Source organism: Gavialis gangeticus, unplaced genomic scaffold, assembly GCF_001723915.1.
Source record: "Gavialis gangeticus isolate Ggan-Ray unplaced genomic scaffold, GavGan_comp1, whole genome shotgun sequence".
NCBI classification, from domain to species: Eukaryota; Metazoa; Chordata; order Crocodylia; family Gavialidae; genus Gavialis; species Gavialis gangeticus.
In genome coordinates this window covers 13,077,274-13,093,945 of record NW_017729009.1, presented here as the reverse complement: position 1 = coordinate 13,093,945, position 16,672 = coordinate 13,077,274, and the positions used below count along the sequence as shown (strand labels likewise).

At 46.3% G+C, this 16,672-nt stretch overlaps 1 protein-coding gene and 1 long non-coding RNA gene across 2 annotated transcripts in view; one reads left to right on the top strand and one right to left on the bottom strand.

Moving 5' to 3' along the window:
- The window catches only part of CHRNA4 (cholinergic receptor nicotinic alpha 4 subunit), a 29,682-nt gene extending 13,912 nt beyond the window's left edge, over nt 1-15,770 (bottom strand). The window contains exons 1-3 of the mRNA XM_019510106.1: nt 15,603-15,770; nt 8,603-8,647; nt 8,407-8,516 (exon numbers count right to left, since the gene is read on the bottom strand). Coding sequence (XP_019365651.1) covers nt 8,407-8,516; nt 8,603-8,632 — 140 coding nt within the window. The 5' untranslated portion in view covers nt 8,633-8,647; nt 15,603-15,770. The remainder of the gene's footprint in view (nt 1-8,406; nt 8,517-8,602; nt 8,648-15,602) is intronic.
- LOC109292591 lies at nt 1,045-4,029 on the top strand. The gene is made up of 3 exons (XR_002096150.1): nt 1,045-1,954; nt 2,670-2,729; nt 3,681-4,029. It is a non-coding gene; the product is annotated as an uncharacterized LOC109292591 (long non-coding RNA).
- Nucleotides 15,771-16,672: the final 902 nt, after the last annotated feature.

Here is a 16,672-nt window from a genome sequence, read left to right as displayed (position 1 = left end):
TCTTTTTCTAATCAAGATGTTCTCATTTTGTAGGTATTTGCTTTCCTGTTATGGCAAAACGTTGTGTACCGCAAACTGACACCATGGCCAAGAGTCTTGCTTCTCACCTCAATGCCGTCTACCGCTGAGTTCAATCTGACAGCCCGTGTCCCCGCCTGTTAGGAAGGGGCGTTGGGGAAGATGTGGCTCAAACCATTTCTTCAATGGTCAGAGCACTTCAAGCTCCCTATCTATCTCAGCCTCGCTAATTATTCCAGCTGCACTTTCGGCAGTCAGCCGCGTGCCCCAACGGATCCTGCTTGTGCCATTTATCTTGCAACCAAAGACGAACAAAAGAGGTCTAATCCCAGCACGCTCTGCTACTGTACTGCTGCTGTCGCAGCACATCTGAGCGCTGAAGCAGGGGAAGGATGCTGTCAGCTTCCCAAGAAGAGTGGCTGCAGCCTGGATCAGCTCCATCTGCAGAGATTTTTGGCTGGAAAAAAGTGGTTTCTATCTATAACCCAGTTAATAATTTATCTCCAGTTTTTAGCAGACTCTTTCTGCCCCCACTTAGGATTGTTTGTTTATTTATTAGCATTGTTGCTTGTCAGAAATCTGCATGCCGAGACGTTTCTCTTTTTTTGGAGAAAAAGACGATATAAACTAATGCCATAAACTTATCCACGAAGATGCCACTGTTTTCTGCACTGGTTTTATTGATCTCTTTTTCACTAGCCATTTGCTACTCTTTCAAAGGCATAGATGTTTTCACACCGCTGGGCATCTGAATTCCCGCTTGCCATTTTTAGTTTAATTTTAAAAAACCAGTGAGAGCAAAAATTGCATCTGGATCCAGATTGCTTCTGAGTTTTTGCATCTGATGCACAGATCCTGGTCCAAAATTAATTTTGAAAGACGCAAAGCCATATCTGTGCACACATGCATGCAAGGACCGAGAGCTTTGTATGGTTGAGATTCCTAAAATCACAGAAAACGAGAGTTGGAAGGGACATCACATCAAGTCCAACCCCCTGCTCAAAGCAAGACCAGCCCCACCTAGCTCACCCTGGCCAGGGCTCTGTCTAGCCAGGTCTTAAAAGCCTCCAAGGATGGCAGTTCTATAACACACGTGGCATTAAGTGCCTAATTTTCAAGTGCAAATGATAAATCTGTGATTTGAGGCACAACTACCTGAGTAGCTGGCACATTCAGAGTGATCCTCTATACAAGTTGCCTGCCTGATTTGCACATGTGATACTCTGGGTCGCTATCTTTGTGAACTCAGGTGGGGGGGAGGGGGGTTGAGCCTGCAAAAAATAGCACCCGCCAAATAACCAGGTCATTTTTAGAGCGTGCTGTCTCCATTTCATTCAACACCACTACCGAACCCAGCTCAAAGGCGCTTGATATGGCTTCTTCCCCAGGCCACCATCAAACTGAATGAGCAATGCAAGCTTTCTGATATCAGAGACACACAGAGTGGTAAAGGCCTGCCGGGCTAATTGGGACTCTGAACAAGCACGTTCGTTTCTGCAGCCTGCCTGAGCTGGGACAAGTGGCAGGCTAAATGCTTCATTTGAATCTGTGGAGCCTGGGATTCAATAAAGGGACTGAATCATTTGTTAGTGTTTCTGGCATTGCCGTCTACACGCAGCATCAGAGGGGAGGGATGGCGGATAGGGGAGGACACCGAAAACCAGATTCAAGCTCTCCGCATCACGCGCTCTCATGCCCTATTTTCCTTTTCACCATGTGCTCAAAACGGAGCCACCTCTCATCACTCTTCAGAGTCCTTAACAGCTTTGAGTTCACTCGTTTCCTGGCATCTCTTTCACCTCCAACCCATATTGCAATCCGCACAAAACAAACCCGGCTGCTGCAGCGAAGATGCCTTTGCCTTACATTCAGCAGCACCAAAGTGCAACAGCAGCCAAGGGACAAGGTGGCATCCTACGTCTCGAGACTAACACAGGTGGGTCTTCGAGTCTCCAAGCACCGTACTCGAGTGATTCAACTTCAAAGTCCCTGTTGTCAGCTGTGGGGGCATCAAGGTCCCTGCTTTGCACATTGAGAAACAGTGGCACAGAAAGGCTTCCAATACCCTGGCTTAGACTATTCACATCTGAGTCCTACTCCATCACCGTACTGAGAGGCCACTCAGGAAATAAAGCTCCAGTAATGGTGGTGGGATGTGGCCCTTGGTCCTTTGCCTTGGGCACAGAGGTTGTCTTGGGCAGGGACGGTGCAGAAGTCCAACCCTTAAGTGTCGGCTCTGTGCTTTAGCCATGCAATGATCCCAGCAGGATCACTAAAAAAACTTGTTATCTCAGCTACTTTTGTAGGGAAGTTCAGATTATTGACTAAGCAGGTTTTTTTTTTAATTAAAAGCATCTGCTGTCTACGGTGTTGGGGTTTTTGTGTGTGTGTTCATTAAAAAAGAACAAACATCAAAAACTTTCGGCTTTCTGGCTCTCCAACAAATTCTGAACTTTTCCAATAAGCTTTTTTTTCACCCAGCGAGGCACCCCCAGCAGGGTTTATGGATTTGGAAACACTCTCCTGGTTTTCTACTCTCTTTTGATTGAAGAAAGGCATTACTGCTATTCCATCCAAAGAACTCCACTCGTTTGCTATTCACTTCCCTACTACTCATTTCTTGGCTAAAACACATCTTTTTTTGCCCCCAGGCTTTGCCTACCTGTAAAGCAAGACCAAGCCATGAAACCGTTGGCACATCTGACACTCCGGTGAGCATTGTTGTTCTCCCTTTAAACCGCAATAGGAATTTGGAACCTCGTTCTGCATTTAATGAGATCTCTGAGGCATGATTAAATCATTCATTAATGGAACAGTATGTTTATCATTGGACTTGCATTGCAGAGGAGTGATAATGAGTGTCCCCATCAGCATTTCCAGGTACAGATCTGTGGAACTGGTTAGCATGTAATATGGGGGGCTACTACTTTCCTTTTAAAGGACTGGGAACTGGTTGATAGTGGTGGCATAGGATGGTTGACTGTAAGTGGTGGGATACGAAGGCCAACCAGCATTGCTAACCTTATGCTTGACCTGGACTGATGCTTGCTGGTCAGGGATGGACCATTCTTCATTGCTCTGCCTGCCTTGTGAAGAGCTGGAGAGGTGTGGGGGACATGAGATGCTGGAGAGCAAAGCATGCCACTCTCTCTTCGGTGGAAATCAGTGGGAGGGACAAAGGACTCCAGCTACCTCTGCCACTCACCCCATTTGGTGCAATTCACCACAAGCCACATCACCGTGAGGATGGGGCAAAGCCCCAGGGCCCCATTACCTCCTGCTGGCTCCACATAGGAAGGAAAGCTCATCTTCAGACTACGCTAACTGAGACACTTGCACTGCCTAGGACAAACATCACGCTAGCAAACACCGGGCAAATCCGACTAGCATAGTTCCTTATGGGCAAACCTGAGCCATTTGAATGCAGTTATTGTTCAGAGCAGAACTGTATTCTTATCTTGCTCCAACAAGACAAGGCAGCTGCAAACTGGTACAGGGGAAAAAGCATTCACAAAGTCTGGCTAGTAAGAGGTGTACATCAGAAGAGGAGTGCCTTCAAGGCAGTTAAGGTAGCCAAGTTCTCTTGACTATTCAGGCCCCGAAAGCTCTTAATATCTGTCGGCAATTATTTCCAGAGCTCCTAATTTTTTTTTTTATGCCAGACACAATCACTTCTACCAATGCAAAGAAGAGAGATGCTCATTAACCACCTCTGAAAACATCTCGGCCTTTTTCTTCCCTCTGTTCACAGACCAACAGTCCCTTCCTCACTTCAACGTTTCCTTGAACGTCTCACTTCAGAGCTATCACAAAAAGAGCTGAATTGGGATTCAAGAGCAGTATTGTTCTACTGACAAATATCGAGTGTGCCTCATTAAAAAGCCTTGATGAAGACTCTTTTGCCAATTTCTATTTTCCCTGCAGTTGGGAGATACATCAGCTCATAAAATTAAATGTTTTCAGAATGCATATAAATGAGGCGCAAATTTATTTTAATTTCTGACTACATAATTTTAATTTAAACAGCGCTCGAGAAGCCTGCAAATTAGCTATATACTTATATAGATATAGCCAGATAGCCCTTCATTTAGAGCATTTTTCATCCACAAGCAGAAACCTAGACAGATCTGGGTTACTGAAGTTCTCTCTCCTGCAAACCTTCTGCCTCCCCCCCTCCACTTACTAAGCATTAAAGAGATACAACTGTAATATTCAGATTAAATGACTCTCCAATGGCAGATTAAAGCAGAGTTTGTTCAGCAAATATTTTGTGCCAAGGAAACACTTGCTACAAATTAATGAGTTAGGTGAGGAATGCAGTTTCCACTAAACTCTGAGAAGGTGCAGTATAGATGTATGTGTACCGATCCATAAGCATGGTCACTTATATGTACCTGCAGCGGTTTGTTTTTTACAGCTGTAATCTTAGCTATTAGGTGAGGTGTTCAGAATGGGATTTTTTTGCAGAAGTCCTGGTTTGAGCAAAATTTCCCAACTGCAAATACTCACACTAGACTCCACTTCTTAAGCCTTACACTCACTCAGGTGGCATCAGAGGCATCCAACCAAAACCAGCCAGCAAAGCATGAATTTTTCAAGTGAACTGATGAATTTGCAGACCCAGAGCCATGGCCGGCTACAGATCTGACAGACCGTCATATCCATGTCAAATAGCTAGCTAGCAGCTACACTCCTGTTGCAGAAATCTCCATGCACTGACGCAGGCGATAGCATGGTGCATGCCTCATGCCCAAGTCGAAAGGGTGACAAGGAAAGGGTTAACCAGAACTCTTGATTTCCCCTCTGAACTACTATATGAATAATTTTGAAAGCAAATCAGTTCTGGAAAACTGCACAGTGCACAATGACAGCGTATGAATGGAAAGTGCGGGCAAACCTGCTCCAAGTACTGTTCACTACAAATGGGTCAGCCACCATGAGCGAGCCTAGGATAAAACTACCTGCCTGAATGTTACAAATCCCATTATGGAGCATCTGGTTTTCTTGACACAGGGAGGGAAGAGAGGGCTGTTTTGCCATTTCCCTATTAAATCGCCTTCCTTTATTTTACATGTGTTTTGTCACGTTGACTAGAAACTATTTTCAGGCTTGGAGTTTATCTCATCAAGGCTGCAAAACCCAACAGCATGTTAATTTCCCCCTAGGATATTAATTTGGTTTTAAATTCCTTATGAATGTTGACAAGCACATATACTCTCTAGGCCACACTGGCCAAATTTACTGATTTAATTTGGGCCTCTAGAGTGAATAAGTGGAAGCATTTGGCAATAATGAGCTTAGATAAGAGAATAACTAACAACAAGGGGTACGATTTCCTTGAAGATGAAAATCTCTCGATTCCATTTCAGGTCCATAATTTCTGTATAGTCCCAAAGGTGAAAACAAGAAAGGCTTCTCTGTAGTCTTCTATCCAGAAACTTTCTCCCAAAACATTGCATCCTCAGTAAAAACACCAGGAGTCTCCTTGTCCGCACAGGAAATCCTCCTGAAATACTTGGCCTTAAAATGGATAAACACTGGACTAAGTCCAGCGGGCCAGATGTTCAGTGCCACTAGAGCCCCCCTATTCTGGCAATATATAGCAGCTTGCGAGTGGCCATTAATTACTTACACCTGCTTTAAAGGCCTCTTGGATTAGCAATGCCTCCCCCCACCCAAAAAACCCAAACCCTAGCATAGGAGGAAATCTTTGCAGCTGGGATTACTGCTTTTCGTGCTGACCAGTACCATCCCACTCTTACCGTCTACTCTCCTATCTCTCTGCTGTGTCCTTTATCACACGCATCCCACCAAAAACCAACCAGCGCATCCCACCAAAACCAACCAGTGATGGTTGCATTTCAAGTGAACCCCTGAATCCACAGATCCAGGGCCGTGGATGTGACAGACCTTTATGCCCATGTAAAATGGTTAGCAACACTCCTGGGACCTTCTACGTTGTTTGTAATCTCCTTGGGGCAAAGACCACCTCTTTGTTCTGTATTTAGATGATGGGGGCTCCAATGCATTCCTAAATAGAGATGATGGTGATGGCAATGCTATCAGATGGGAAAAGGTAAATAAGTTCCAAGCTCATTCATCCTTGTTGTATTAATAACCTTCTCAGAGTTCACTGCTATTCAGGTGGGTGTCTGGGGCTCCTGAATTGAGATCCTGGATGTAGGGAATGACATATTTTTTTGTGTAGCAATAAGGACTCGTTCCCCCTTGTGAAGGGTGCAGGGGACTAGGAGCAGTGTTCCTTGGTTTCAATTTAAGGCCCTAATCACATGATATTAGTGCTGTGATTGGGTCTGCATTGAGGAGGAGGAGGTCTGAGCGCTCATGAATTAATAATGACCACTGTAATCATCAGAGGTGCTGAGCACGCAATCCTCCCAGCGGTTTCAGTAAGAGCTGCAATTGCTCAGCACCATTTATGGCTCGGGTCCCTAGAGACGAGGAAATGCAAATGCCATTGATTTAAAGGGATCTAATCCCCTGACTATATTTTTACTTTAGACATTAATTGAAAAAAACAACTCAAAGTGGGCCCGTGCAGCTGGCTTTACAGAGGAGAGGTTCAGGCTGGCACTGCCACGGGGTATAGGCTTTCAATGGACAGTGTTGGCTGGCAAGGGCCCTTCTGCCTGTGCTTCTCTTTGCTAAGCACATGGATAGCACTATAGGTGAGAGAGTGCAGACATTGCCCTGAACCTTTAAGATCTCACCCAAGGGCGAGGGGGTTTTTTTTATGGTGAAAGATAGGAACCCAGGGAGAAGCAGCCCCGTGTTAAACCAGCTCCACAAGAACAGATCTGTGCCTCTAATTTCACTATTCTCCTATGTAGCCTGATCTATCAGCAAAGAGCTGGGTGGAGCATTGTGTGCTACTTCTTTCATTGTGCACCCCTACTTCTTTCTACCAGCTGCATACCCGTCGCACGATGTGGGTGGGAAGAATTGAGGGCAGGGGGCCAGCTGGTGCAACTTAGAGCAGCCTTTACTCCAGTCTATGTTACGCTGGGGCTAGTTTTGTTCCTGGCTGAATCCATCATAGCAGGAGCAGAAAAGCTGCTGAGAACCCCCTTCGTTCCTGCTCCCTCTTTCCCCAGAAGCACCAGGGATAAATTATGGCACATTTGAATTTCTAAGAGCTCTGAGTAGTCTCTGCTCTTTGACTGCTCGTCCACAAAAAGCACAGTATTATTACCCACCTCCCAAAAGAGTGACTGAACCCTTGTAAAGAGGAGAAGGCTGAATAGCAAATACCCAGCGATAGTTTCCGGTTGGCATTTGTAGACAAAAGAATCATTTGTGTTAAACACTGAAACTTTTCAGATGCACAAAGGTTTTCATCAGCAGCAGGCAGCCAGTTGAACGTGCAGCAGCAATGAATAACGGCATGCCCTGATGAACAGCAAAGCTTGCTTGCTGTTTTTCTTCCCCAAAATATTTGCAGATGGATTTGTTGACTTGGCCAGCGCTGTTTGATCCCTTTCAGTACAGGAAATGTATTCTCTGATATTCCCAACACCCAGATAACTTTCTCTTTAAACCTGCTCCTATCTCATCTCACTAAAATATCCTGACACGGACTTTGGGCTGTGGCATTGGAAAGTCTGACACCCCAGCTTGTGAAGTTGCCAAGGGTTAACAGAAAACAGACTGTGGCCCCAACTGGACAAAAGATAACAGCCTCTAAAATGCAGAAAAGCAACAACCAACCCCATTGTTATGTGCCCCTTTGAGAGCCACATTTCAAACACTTGGATCCTGCAATGACCTTTTGTTAACAGATATAATTAAATTAATGGGACTGATCCCATCACTTGAAAAATGACCCCTCAACACTATGTAGCAGGTTGTGAATCCCTTTTCAATAGGAGCCTTCCCTTCCTTCTAACACTAGTCCAGAAAACCACTTTGGTTTGAAGCTGGAGGTCGTAATGTCTAGGAGGAAAAGGCTGCCGAGGGGAATTCAGACCACAACTCTGCAGCAGCAGGAACCAGCTAATGCAAGGAGTCCTTTTCAGAGTACTTGCCATTAAGTTTTGTTATAGCACCATTCCCAGAAGTCAGGTGTTATAGCTGATGGTGAAAGACTATCAATGGAGCTGGAAGCTCAAGTCTGGCAGCTTTGTGTCACTGGGATGTACGTTCAAAAATGGAAGCAAAACCCCCAACACAACCAAACGCTGCATTGCATGCACAGTTGTCACCCCAGGAGAATGAGAACGGTATGCGACAGATGTTGGCCACATTCTTCATTGCACAACTGGAAGGTGCACACAGTTATGAGGGGGGAATAACAATTTAGACCCATCTAAGCAACATGCAGGATTTTGAGGGTTAACGTGGCCTTCTGATAACCAAGCAGAGACTCACTTGTTGTACAGGACAATGTCCGGCCTCCAGATGAGCTCAGAGGGGATCCGGATTGATGTCACGTTTTCATATTCCAGGGGATCCCAGCGCAGCTTGTAGTCGTGCCACTCCTAGCAAAGACAAATCAACTCCCACAGTTAGGCCGGCAACTGATACGGGGAACAAACCTGAGAGACTGCGCTTCGGGGACACGCACCTGTTTCACCCACACGTTCGTGGTCATCATTTGATTCTTCTCATCCTGAAAAGCAAAAGCAACATCTTTGTTCGCGGAAGAGAACACGTGGCCCAATCAGCTCATGCCATGCCCACATTTTGTTACTGGAGTTTATTTCTGTAGCCGTAAATAATCTCAGCCCTAAATGTATGTGGAAGCGCCAGCTTAAAAAAAAAAAAAAAAGAAAAGAAAGAAAAGCAGATGTTTCTGGGGTTTAGCATGGGACCGAATGCATTTGGCTGATTATCAGCCAACAGCTGAGGCAAGGACTAATCAGTCTTGGGATCAGACCAACTTGGATTTATATGGATTTTCCTAGATATTTATGCATTGAGCATGGCGTTATGGGGAAGTGCAGCAAAGGGCTCACAGCTCCACTTTACCCATACTATTATGGTAGAGGCAGGATTGCTGGATTAATATATCCCCCCCCCCCCCTGTAATATATCACTCCCTGAGCACTGGGGCATTGACACCTCCTTAGAAGTTGTCTCCCTGGCCACCTCCCAGCCGTCCTTTTAAGACCTCCCTCCATAGCACAGTAGCAACCTGGGTGCAGAAGTGGGGCTGGGGATGAACTTGTTCCCTCAAGTGCATTAGGCACTGGTTTCAGAAGTATAGGTTACAGCCGTGTTGGGCTAAGGACATAGGCAGACAAGGCTCTTTGGGTAAATCTGATATCTTTTATTAGACCAACTCAAAGAGTTGGAAAAATTCTTCTTTGCAAGCATTTGGGTGGAAATACCCTTCATCAGGCTGAACTACAGATGCTTCCTCAGCCTGACGAAGGGTATTTCTACCCGAAAGCTTGCAAAGAAGAATTTTTTCCAACTCTTTGAGTTGGTCTAATCAAAGATATCAGATTGACCCAAAGAACCTTGTCGGCCTTAGGGACAGGTTTGGGATTCCTGCTTTAATGAAGTTTGGCAACGTAACTCTGAGAAAACAAGGTACCATCACCTCCCAATAATACCAATATGCAGCGTGTCCAGAGCATGGCACAGACATTAATGATGGGGAGTTTTCACAGCTGCCCTGCGATTTAGGGGAATAACCATTATTATTCCCCTTTCGAAGACTGGAGATGCTGAGACAGGAAGAGAAACAGTAATACTAGGCAAAGAGCTCAACCCTGCTACATTTCCAAGCCCTTCTTCATTCCTCCTGACTGCACCGCGTTTCCACACGTACCTGCACAGTTCACAAGGGAATTCCTGCAGCCGGTCCCAGACGACAGCATGCGGCTAGGCTGGTAGTGAAAGCTGGCCGTTGGTTTTATCAGTATTCACATCCTGACACTCTGACTTGAAAGCGTGAAGCATTTCTAAGAGTTATTTTTACACTCCCAAGCCTGCAAGCTTGCCTTCCTTTGGGAAAGGAATGCCTGTTTGCTGCGGCGATTGCTCACACACTCATTGTAATTTAATTTACGATGATCTTCTTTGAAAAACAATATTCATTTTCCCAAGACCCATTTTTCTCTTGCTCTTGATTTTCAAAATAAGTATTGCTTTGGTAAAGGACAAACCTGCAGCTCCGGATGGGTCAGGGTCTATCCATAAGACAGGCAAACCCAGTGAAATCTTCTCTTTCTCGACCAGCCAGCTCTTCCTAAGGATTGCCTCTATAGACAAGGGGGTGGCCCAGTCTCTGGACCTGGTCACACCTCTAAGGGAGCTGCTAACAAAGGCACTAATAGTTTGGGCCCATTACTGAAACAGTGTTAGCAAGTGGAGATCCAATCACTCTAACAGAGGTCATTGAAAAGCCGTCGTGTAGAGACCAACTTCTTGACCATAACCAACTCAAACTGTGTTTGAACTGGTCATCTACAAATGAAGGCTTGTCAGCCATCTATTTCCTGACATGTTTGCTCCCTCCAAGACTATTCCCAGAGCACAACGTCGTTTAAATATTTTCTCCAACACATGTCTTGCATTCTCTTTTTCCCTCCCAGAGCAAATTAAAGTTCAGAACGACACGAACAAGAAGGCACGTGTTTGTGCATCTACTTGGGCATGCCGGCACCTTCGCTGATTGGTACTTGATACCGGGATAAAAGATACTGTGGGAAAAACCATCCCAAAGGGGTAAATGAGAACTGAATACCATTGTAAAGAAACTAGTCTCTGGAAGTAGGGCAAGATATTTAAAAATGCCTAGGAGATTTAGGCACTTAATCCCACTGGAAGTTATCTGTGCCCTTGAATCATAGAAAAGTAGGGCTGGAAGGGACCTTCGGAGGCCATCTAGCCCAACCCCCTGCCCGAGGCAGGATCATCCCTATCCAAACCGTCCTATACAAATGCATTGTCTCACCTCTTAGCAAAACTGCACATGAAGTCTTTACCAGAGACAAGTTTCAAAACGTTTCCCCTTCAGAGAGTGAGCATCTAGGCAAACAGCTACTTAGAGGCATTCTTGGCTGCTGCTGCATGCATTTACCACGTCTGTACACGTGCTTGCAGACAGAAGGGGATATGGGTATATTCAGAGCTATTTAGTCTTTTGTCTGCAGGACTTCGGGTGAATTCATAGAGTCATAAAGAAGTTGGGATAGAAGGGACCTCCGGAGGTCATCTAGTCCAACCCCCTGCCTGAGGCAGGATATCCTTATCCAAACCATCCTCTCCAAACCCACTGTCTAATCTTTTAGCAAAATCTCACAGTCAACCCTGACACAACCACAAGACATCGTAACCTGCCACGGGTAAAATAGGGGGGACGCAATGGCTAGTGCTCAGCGGCAGCTAAGAGGTCAGGATATAGGGGGGGTCAGATGGGGCAGCTGCTTGGGTTCACTGCATGTCCCTCCTGTGGGATATGCCCCTCCAAGGGGTGCACACTCTGCACAAGCAATTGCCTGGAGATTTTGTCCCATCTTGATGAAAATCTGTGTCCCTGTTTTTGTAGGTGCAGTCTGGGGAAAAGCGAGTGCCAGCAGTGTGCCTCGTGCTGTGCAATACGATAACCTGAAAGAGCAGCGATTCACTTCAATTGGCCAAAGAGCTGGGAGTGACTCTGCAAACCCACAACCTCCTCAGGAGCTCGAGTGATCATGCTCTTTTTCCAGCTCTGAATGTGAAGGGACTGCTGAGGTGCAAAATCCAGAAGCATGTAAATAAAGGCAGACATCTAAGCCCTGCAAATATCTGAGGAATTATTCACTAAACTACACTGAATTGTTTAATCCTTGTACAGTAATTACAGCTGCTGGTCAATAATCAAGGAAAAACACTCTGGATACCGTTCAGCTCTTGCCAGTTTGAATTTCCATGGCAGAACCACGAGCTTTTTATCCTCTCCTCCTCCTTGGCCTGGCTTCAAACCATCCTCAGGTGTCAGTACCCTCTAAGAGCTGAGGGCTCACCGTGATTAACTGCATACCCCTTCCAGTTCACACTTTAGGCTGATCCTTAAAAGCCAGAAAATTGCAGCTTAGGCCATGCCTCATCTTTAACTCAGCCTTGCTGTGCCTAGTCATTGCAGCTGCAATGCTAAACCTCTAATACTGATCGGAGAGCTGCTCTGAAATGCCTGAATCATAAAGGCAGGGATTTAGAGTCAAGGATGAGCTGCCACTATTGCATGCAGGAACTCTGGGTGAGTTAGGGTCTTTTCCAGTTCACAGGCGCCTGCCTGTTCCCCTATACTGCAAAAGCAAACTGAGATGGAGAAGAAAAGTGAAAACCATCAGGGCTTTTCCTGCTTGCAAGCTCCACTGTTTGCCCCAGCACAGGAGCAGGTCCACTGATGATCCTTCCTATGGAAAGAGGCTGGGTGGTGGAATATCAAACACAAGCCTGGAGATGCAAGGCTAAAAGATGTGCTCTCCTTACCGTTATACCCTGACCCTCTTGACAGCTGCTGCTTTGCTGCTCTGGATCTCATCCATCCCTGTAATGCACTTCCTCCAATTAAGCTGATATACAAGAAGTGATTCTGGTCTCATGGGTTTCGCTGCTATTCAAAAGAGTACCAAACTGTGTCGAACTAGTCCCTGGCTCATTCTCCTCTGCTAGACCACACCCTCATAGCATGCATACAGTTTGACTCAGAAGGATCATGTTAGTCTCACATTTTAGCACGTGCAACATACACCTTTCCCCCCAGAAAAACAGATGCTAGAAATGTAAGTGTGCATTATATGTGAGGAATATGGTAAGAGTGGGCTCTGTTAAAACCAAAAGTAGAAATCTGCAGTGATCCAAAAGAGCAGAGCCATGAGCAAACTTGACTTCCTAGCTGATGCTACTCTGTTATTTGCCACAAGGACATCTCTTGGGTTTTTTTTCTTCACCTAGCCTTTCAAAAAACAAGGCACATGTTCGAATCTGAAATGTATTATATGCGAGAAAATGCAATCTATACAGTGGAGGGTGGGATTTAACTGCACAGTTGATTTTTCTCAAGGTGCACTGTACCAAAGAGGCTGATGTGTTTCATCCCAGTCTCCTCTTGAACACATCTATGCCTTTGATACTTTATCATTATAATCTTGAAGCAAATTGACCTAAGCACAACAGCGTGAAATAGAAATACAGAGGGACAGTGGATTTAACATTGATTTCTCTGGCTTTTGCCAGCCTGAGTCAGAAATTGAGTCCTGCATCTAGTTTTTTTTTTTTCTTTTTCTTTTTTTTAATCACCTGACATTGGGATGTATCTGTAGGAGACACAAACTCTACTGCAAATGGCACAAAGTACTTCTATCAGCATGCCTAGCAGCCAGGCTACGTATCATAAAGAATCAGTGCTGCTGTATGCAAGGGAGCATTATACCGAGGCTTGGCTGGGGCCGTGATACAGGAATAGTATTAGGGAAAGGGTCACTCAGTAACTGAGAAAATCTTCTGGAAGGAAATGAGACACATAAATTCCTAAATGTATTCATCAGGTGCCTGGCAGAACTGCCTGCTGGTTAGACTTTTAAGCACCAAAACATTTGGCACAAGGCAGATTCTCCTTAGGTAGGAGAGGAAAATCATTTCAAAGCACAAGTATTGATCTTGCCTTTCTATGATTTGGCTGGTGCATAATGGAAAGTCTATCTTGTGCCATCGCAATCAGTAATGTACCATCTTCAGTCTTATCAATTATTCACGTGAAATGCATACAGCCTAAACACGAGCAGCTTGCAGGCAGATTTGTGTTTCTTGGTCTGATGCAAGGGAAAGGCACAGAACGGAAGACAAATTTGAGCTTGCAAAGTTGAGCTAAAGGTTTTGGGCAGAGATGGGCACAACCCCCCAGACACCTAGGCACTGCCTTTTGCAAACACTGGTTCACTGTGCAGATGTATTTATGCCACACACAACGTGATTACGGATGGGTAAGATATAGTAGTACCGTATGGCAAAATGCATGCATCAGTAATCTGCCATCGTCATCCCCTGTGCCCTGACCAACAATTCACTTCTTTTTGAGTAGCTTTCGAGTCACCCCAGCTCCAAATCCCCACCATTTTAGAACCAACCATCCTGTTTTCTTCTTTCCCTCCAGACTCAGAAAGCATCCCACAACATCACACTATAAACCCCAAGGTGGACAATATTCGAGCAATGGTGATGAGTTGAAGGTCTGAGTTAAATCTCATGGCTCATCCAGGCTAGAAATCAGAGCTTCACACCACTAGGAAAGAGCACTTGTCATCTTCCCAAGAGAGTTCACACGTACCCTTCTGGCTCAGCCTCAGTAATATGTTGTATGAAAAAGCCACTACAGCTCTTTCAGAGGTTTGTAAACTGGCTTAGCTCTAATATTTCTGGGTCCCACATGGCCCTGGAAAATCTTGGCTTCTCAGAGGGACGGGTATGAAAATTAGCCTCCATAGTTCTTTTCCTTTAATCCATTTTTTAAAATGGGTTTTCTGTTACGTAGAGGGTATATGCAAAATGCATGACAGCGCGGCGTGGTTTGCAAGGTTAATAAGCACCCATCTGGAATGACCTGCTTAACTCACTTCTGGCTGTACCATTTGTGTGTAAGCACAAACGTGTGCCAATAAGTCTTTGTACTACACTCCAGCTGCATAGATTACCTTTCTTTTCTCTGTCTCACGCACAAGCAGTTTGTAGAGGAGCAGTGCATATACAAAGGAAATAATTCAGGCAGCTTCCAATAATACAGCATGCCACTTATTCAAAATAAGCACACCAACTCTGCACCCACAGAAACCGCACTTGTGTGCGTGAATGGGCACCTGTACACACAATCATGCCGACCCGTTTTGCACATTTAAAAGCTCATGTGCATTTGTCCCCTGCTGTGTGTGAGCAAGCAGGCACGCACATTTTCTTTGCAAACTGAGCTCAAAATGCTACAAAACGAGGTGCTTTTGATACCCGTTCAGTGCATCCTAACATCCCATCATCTGCTTTGCGGAGGCCATATCTAATTCTGCCTACAGGGAGCTTCTCTTGGAGCAAACATGTGGGAACATTTGCTCTCAGGCACCGTGCCTCCAATCACCCAAAGTGACAAACGGACAAGATAAGTTACATGTGTAACAACCAGTTAGGATAATAATGCATAATTCATAATTACAGTTTCTATGCTAAGCTCCTGCCTTGTTTCTTGCTCAGCCCAAATTCTTCTTGAACTTAACAGAGGGATGATGAATTGGTCTGTCCGTCTCAGGCAGGAGCCTGGCTAGATTTGCACCGTACAAACTAACCACATCTACTACAGTCACGCTTGGGTTTCTTTTTCTCATTTCACTATGGACTTCAGCGTTTGGACTAACACAACTAACTAATAAAAGAGCAGGCTGCGAACACTTTGAGCAACTACTCACGGAAGTTGTCCCATTCATTTCTACAGGACTATTCCTGTGATAACTCTTCTCCCAGGTGAATAAGGCGCTCACAATCTGACCCGGGATCATTCAAGAGCATCTCCGCATGCAGGGATTTGGGTAGGGAATTAGGCCTGGCCTGAAAAGCCTCCAGTGCTCCTTGCTCCAGTCCTTTTCACTTACAACATCGATGAGCTGCGCGATGGACAAGCCAAAGCGGACCAGCACCACGTCCGAAATGTTGGCTACGGGGCGGGACCACTTGTTATAGCCCGAGAAGAGTTTCTTCAGGAGCCTTTCCTCAGCGTGGGCTCGGGTTTCCACGTGACCGCACACTGCAGGGAAAGCACGAGACAGAGACACTTCACGTCAGCCAGAAAAACCCAAGAGAGTCTTCGTCCTGCACGTCGCCCTGTCCCTTCTGGCCTTTGAGCCTGTCTTTACATGCACAGCCCCGTCGTGCCAGGGTGATGGGCACGTACAGGAGGAACAAATTCAGCTGAGCACTGCAGGAGAGTGACGCACCAATGCCAAGGCACCCGGCGGCAGGGCCGGCGCCATGGTTAACTCCGGATGCTAGTGGTGAAGAACAGGGGAGGGCTGTCTGGGACGGGTGCAGCTGCTGGTTAACAAGCGTTTGAAAGGTTCAACGTGAGCCTGTTTCCTCCTTCAGTCTTCTGGGCTGTGTCTGTGGCAAGCTTCAAGCACTGAAGCCTGGAGTTTAAGTGGGGTCCTACCACACTCGGGGGGACACAGGCACTGAAGTCTGGAGTCTGAGGGAGGCTCTGCCACGCTCAGAAGGGCACAAGCACCAAAGCCCGGAGCAGAGGAGGGGCACAGGCTCTGCAGCCCATAGCAGAGGGGGGCTCTCCCATGCTCGCAGGGGCACAGCGACTGAAGCCCAGAGTTTGAGGGGGGTCCTGCCATGCTCAGAGGGGCATGGGCACTGAAGCCTGGAGTCTCAGGGAGGCTCTCCCAGGCTCGGAGGGGCATAGGTACTAAATCCCAGAGCAAAGGGGGGCTCTCCCATGCTCGGGGGGGCACAAGGACTGAAGTCTAAAGCAGAGAGGTCTCCCCCATGCATGGAGGGGCACAGCCTGGGGCAGAGGGAGGCTCGGAGGGGACATAGGGACTAAATCCCGGGGCAGGGGGGTCTCCCCCATGCATGGAGGGGCACAGCCTGGGGCAGAGGGAGGCTTGGAGGGGACATAGGGACTAAATCCCAGTGCGGGGGGGTCTCCGCCATGCATGGA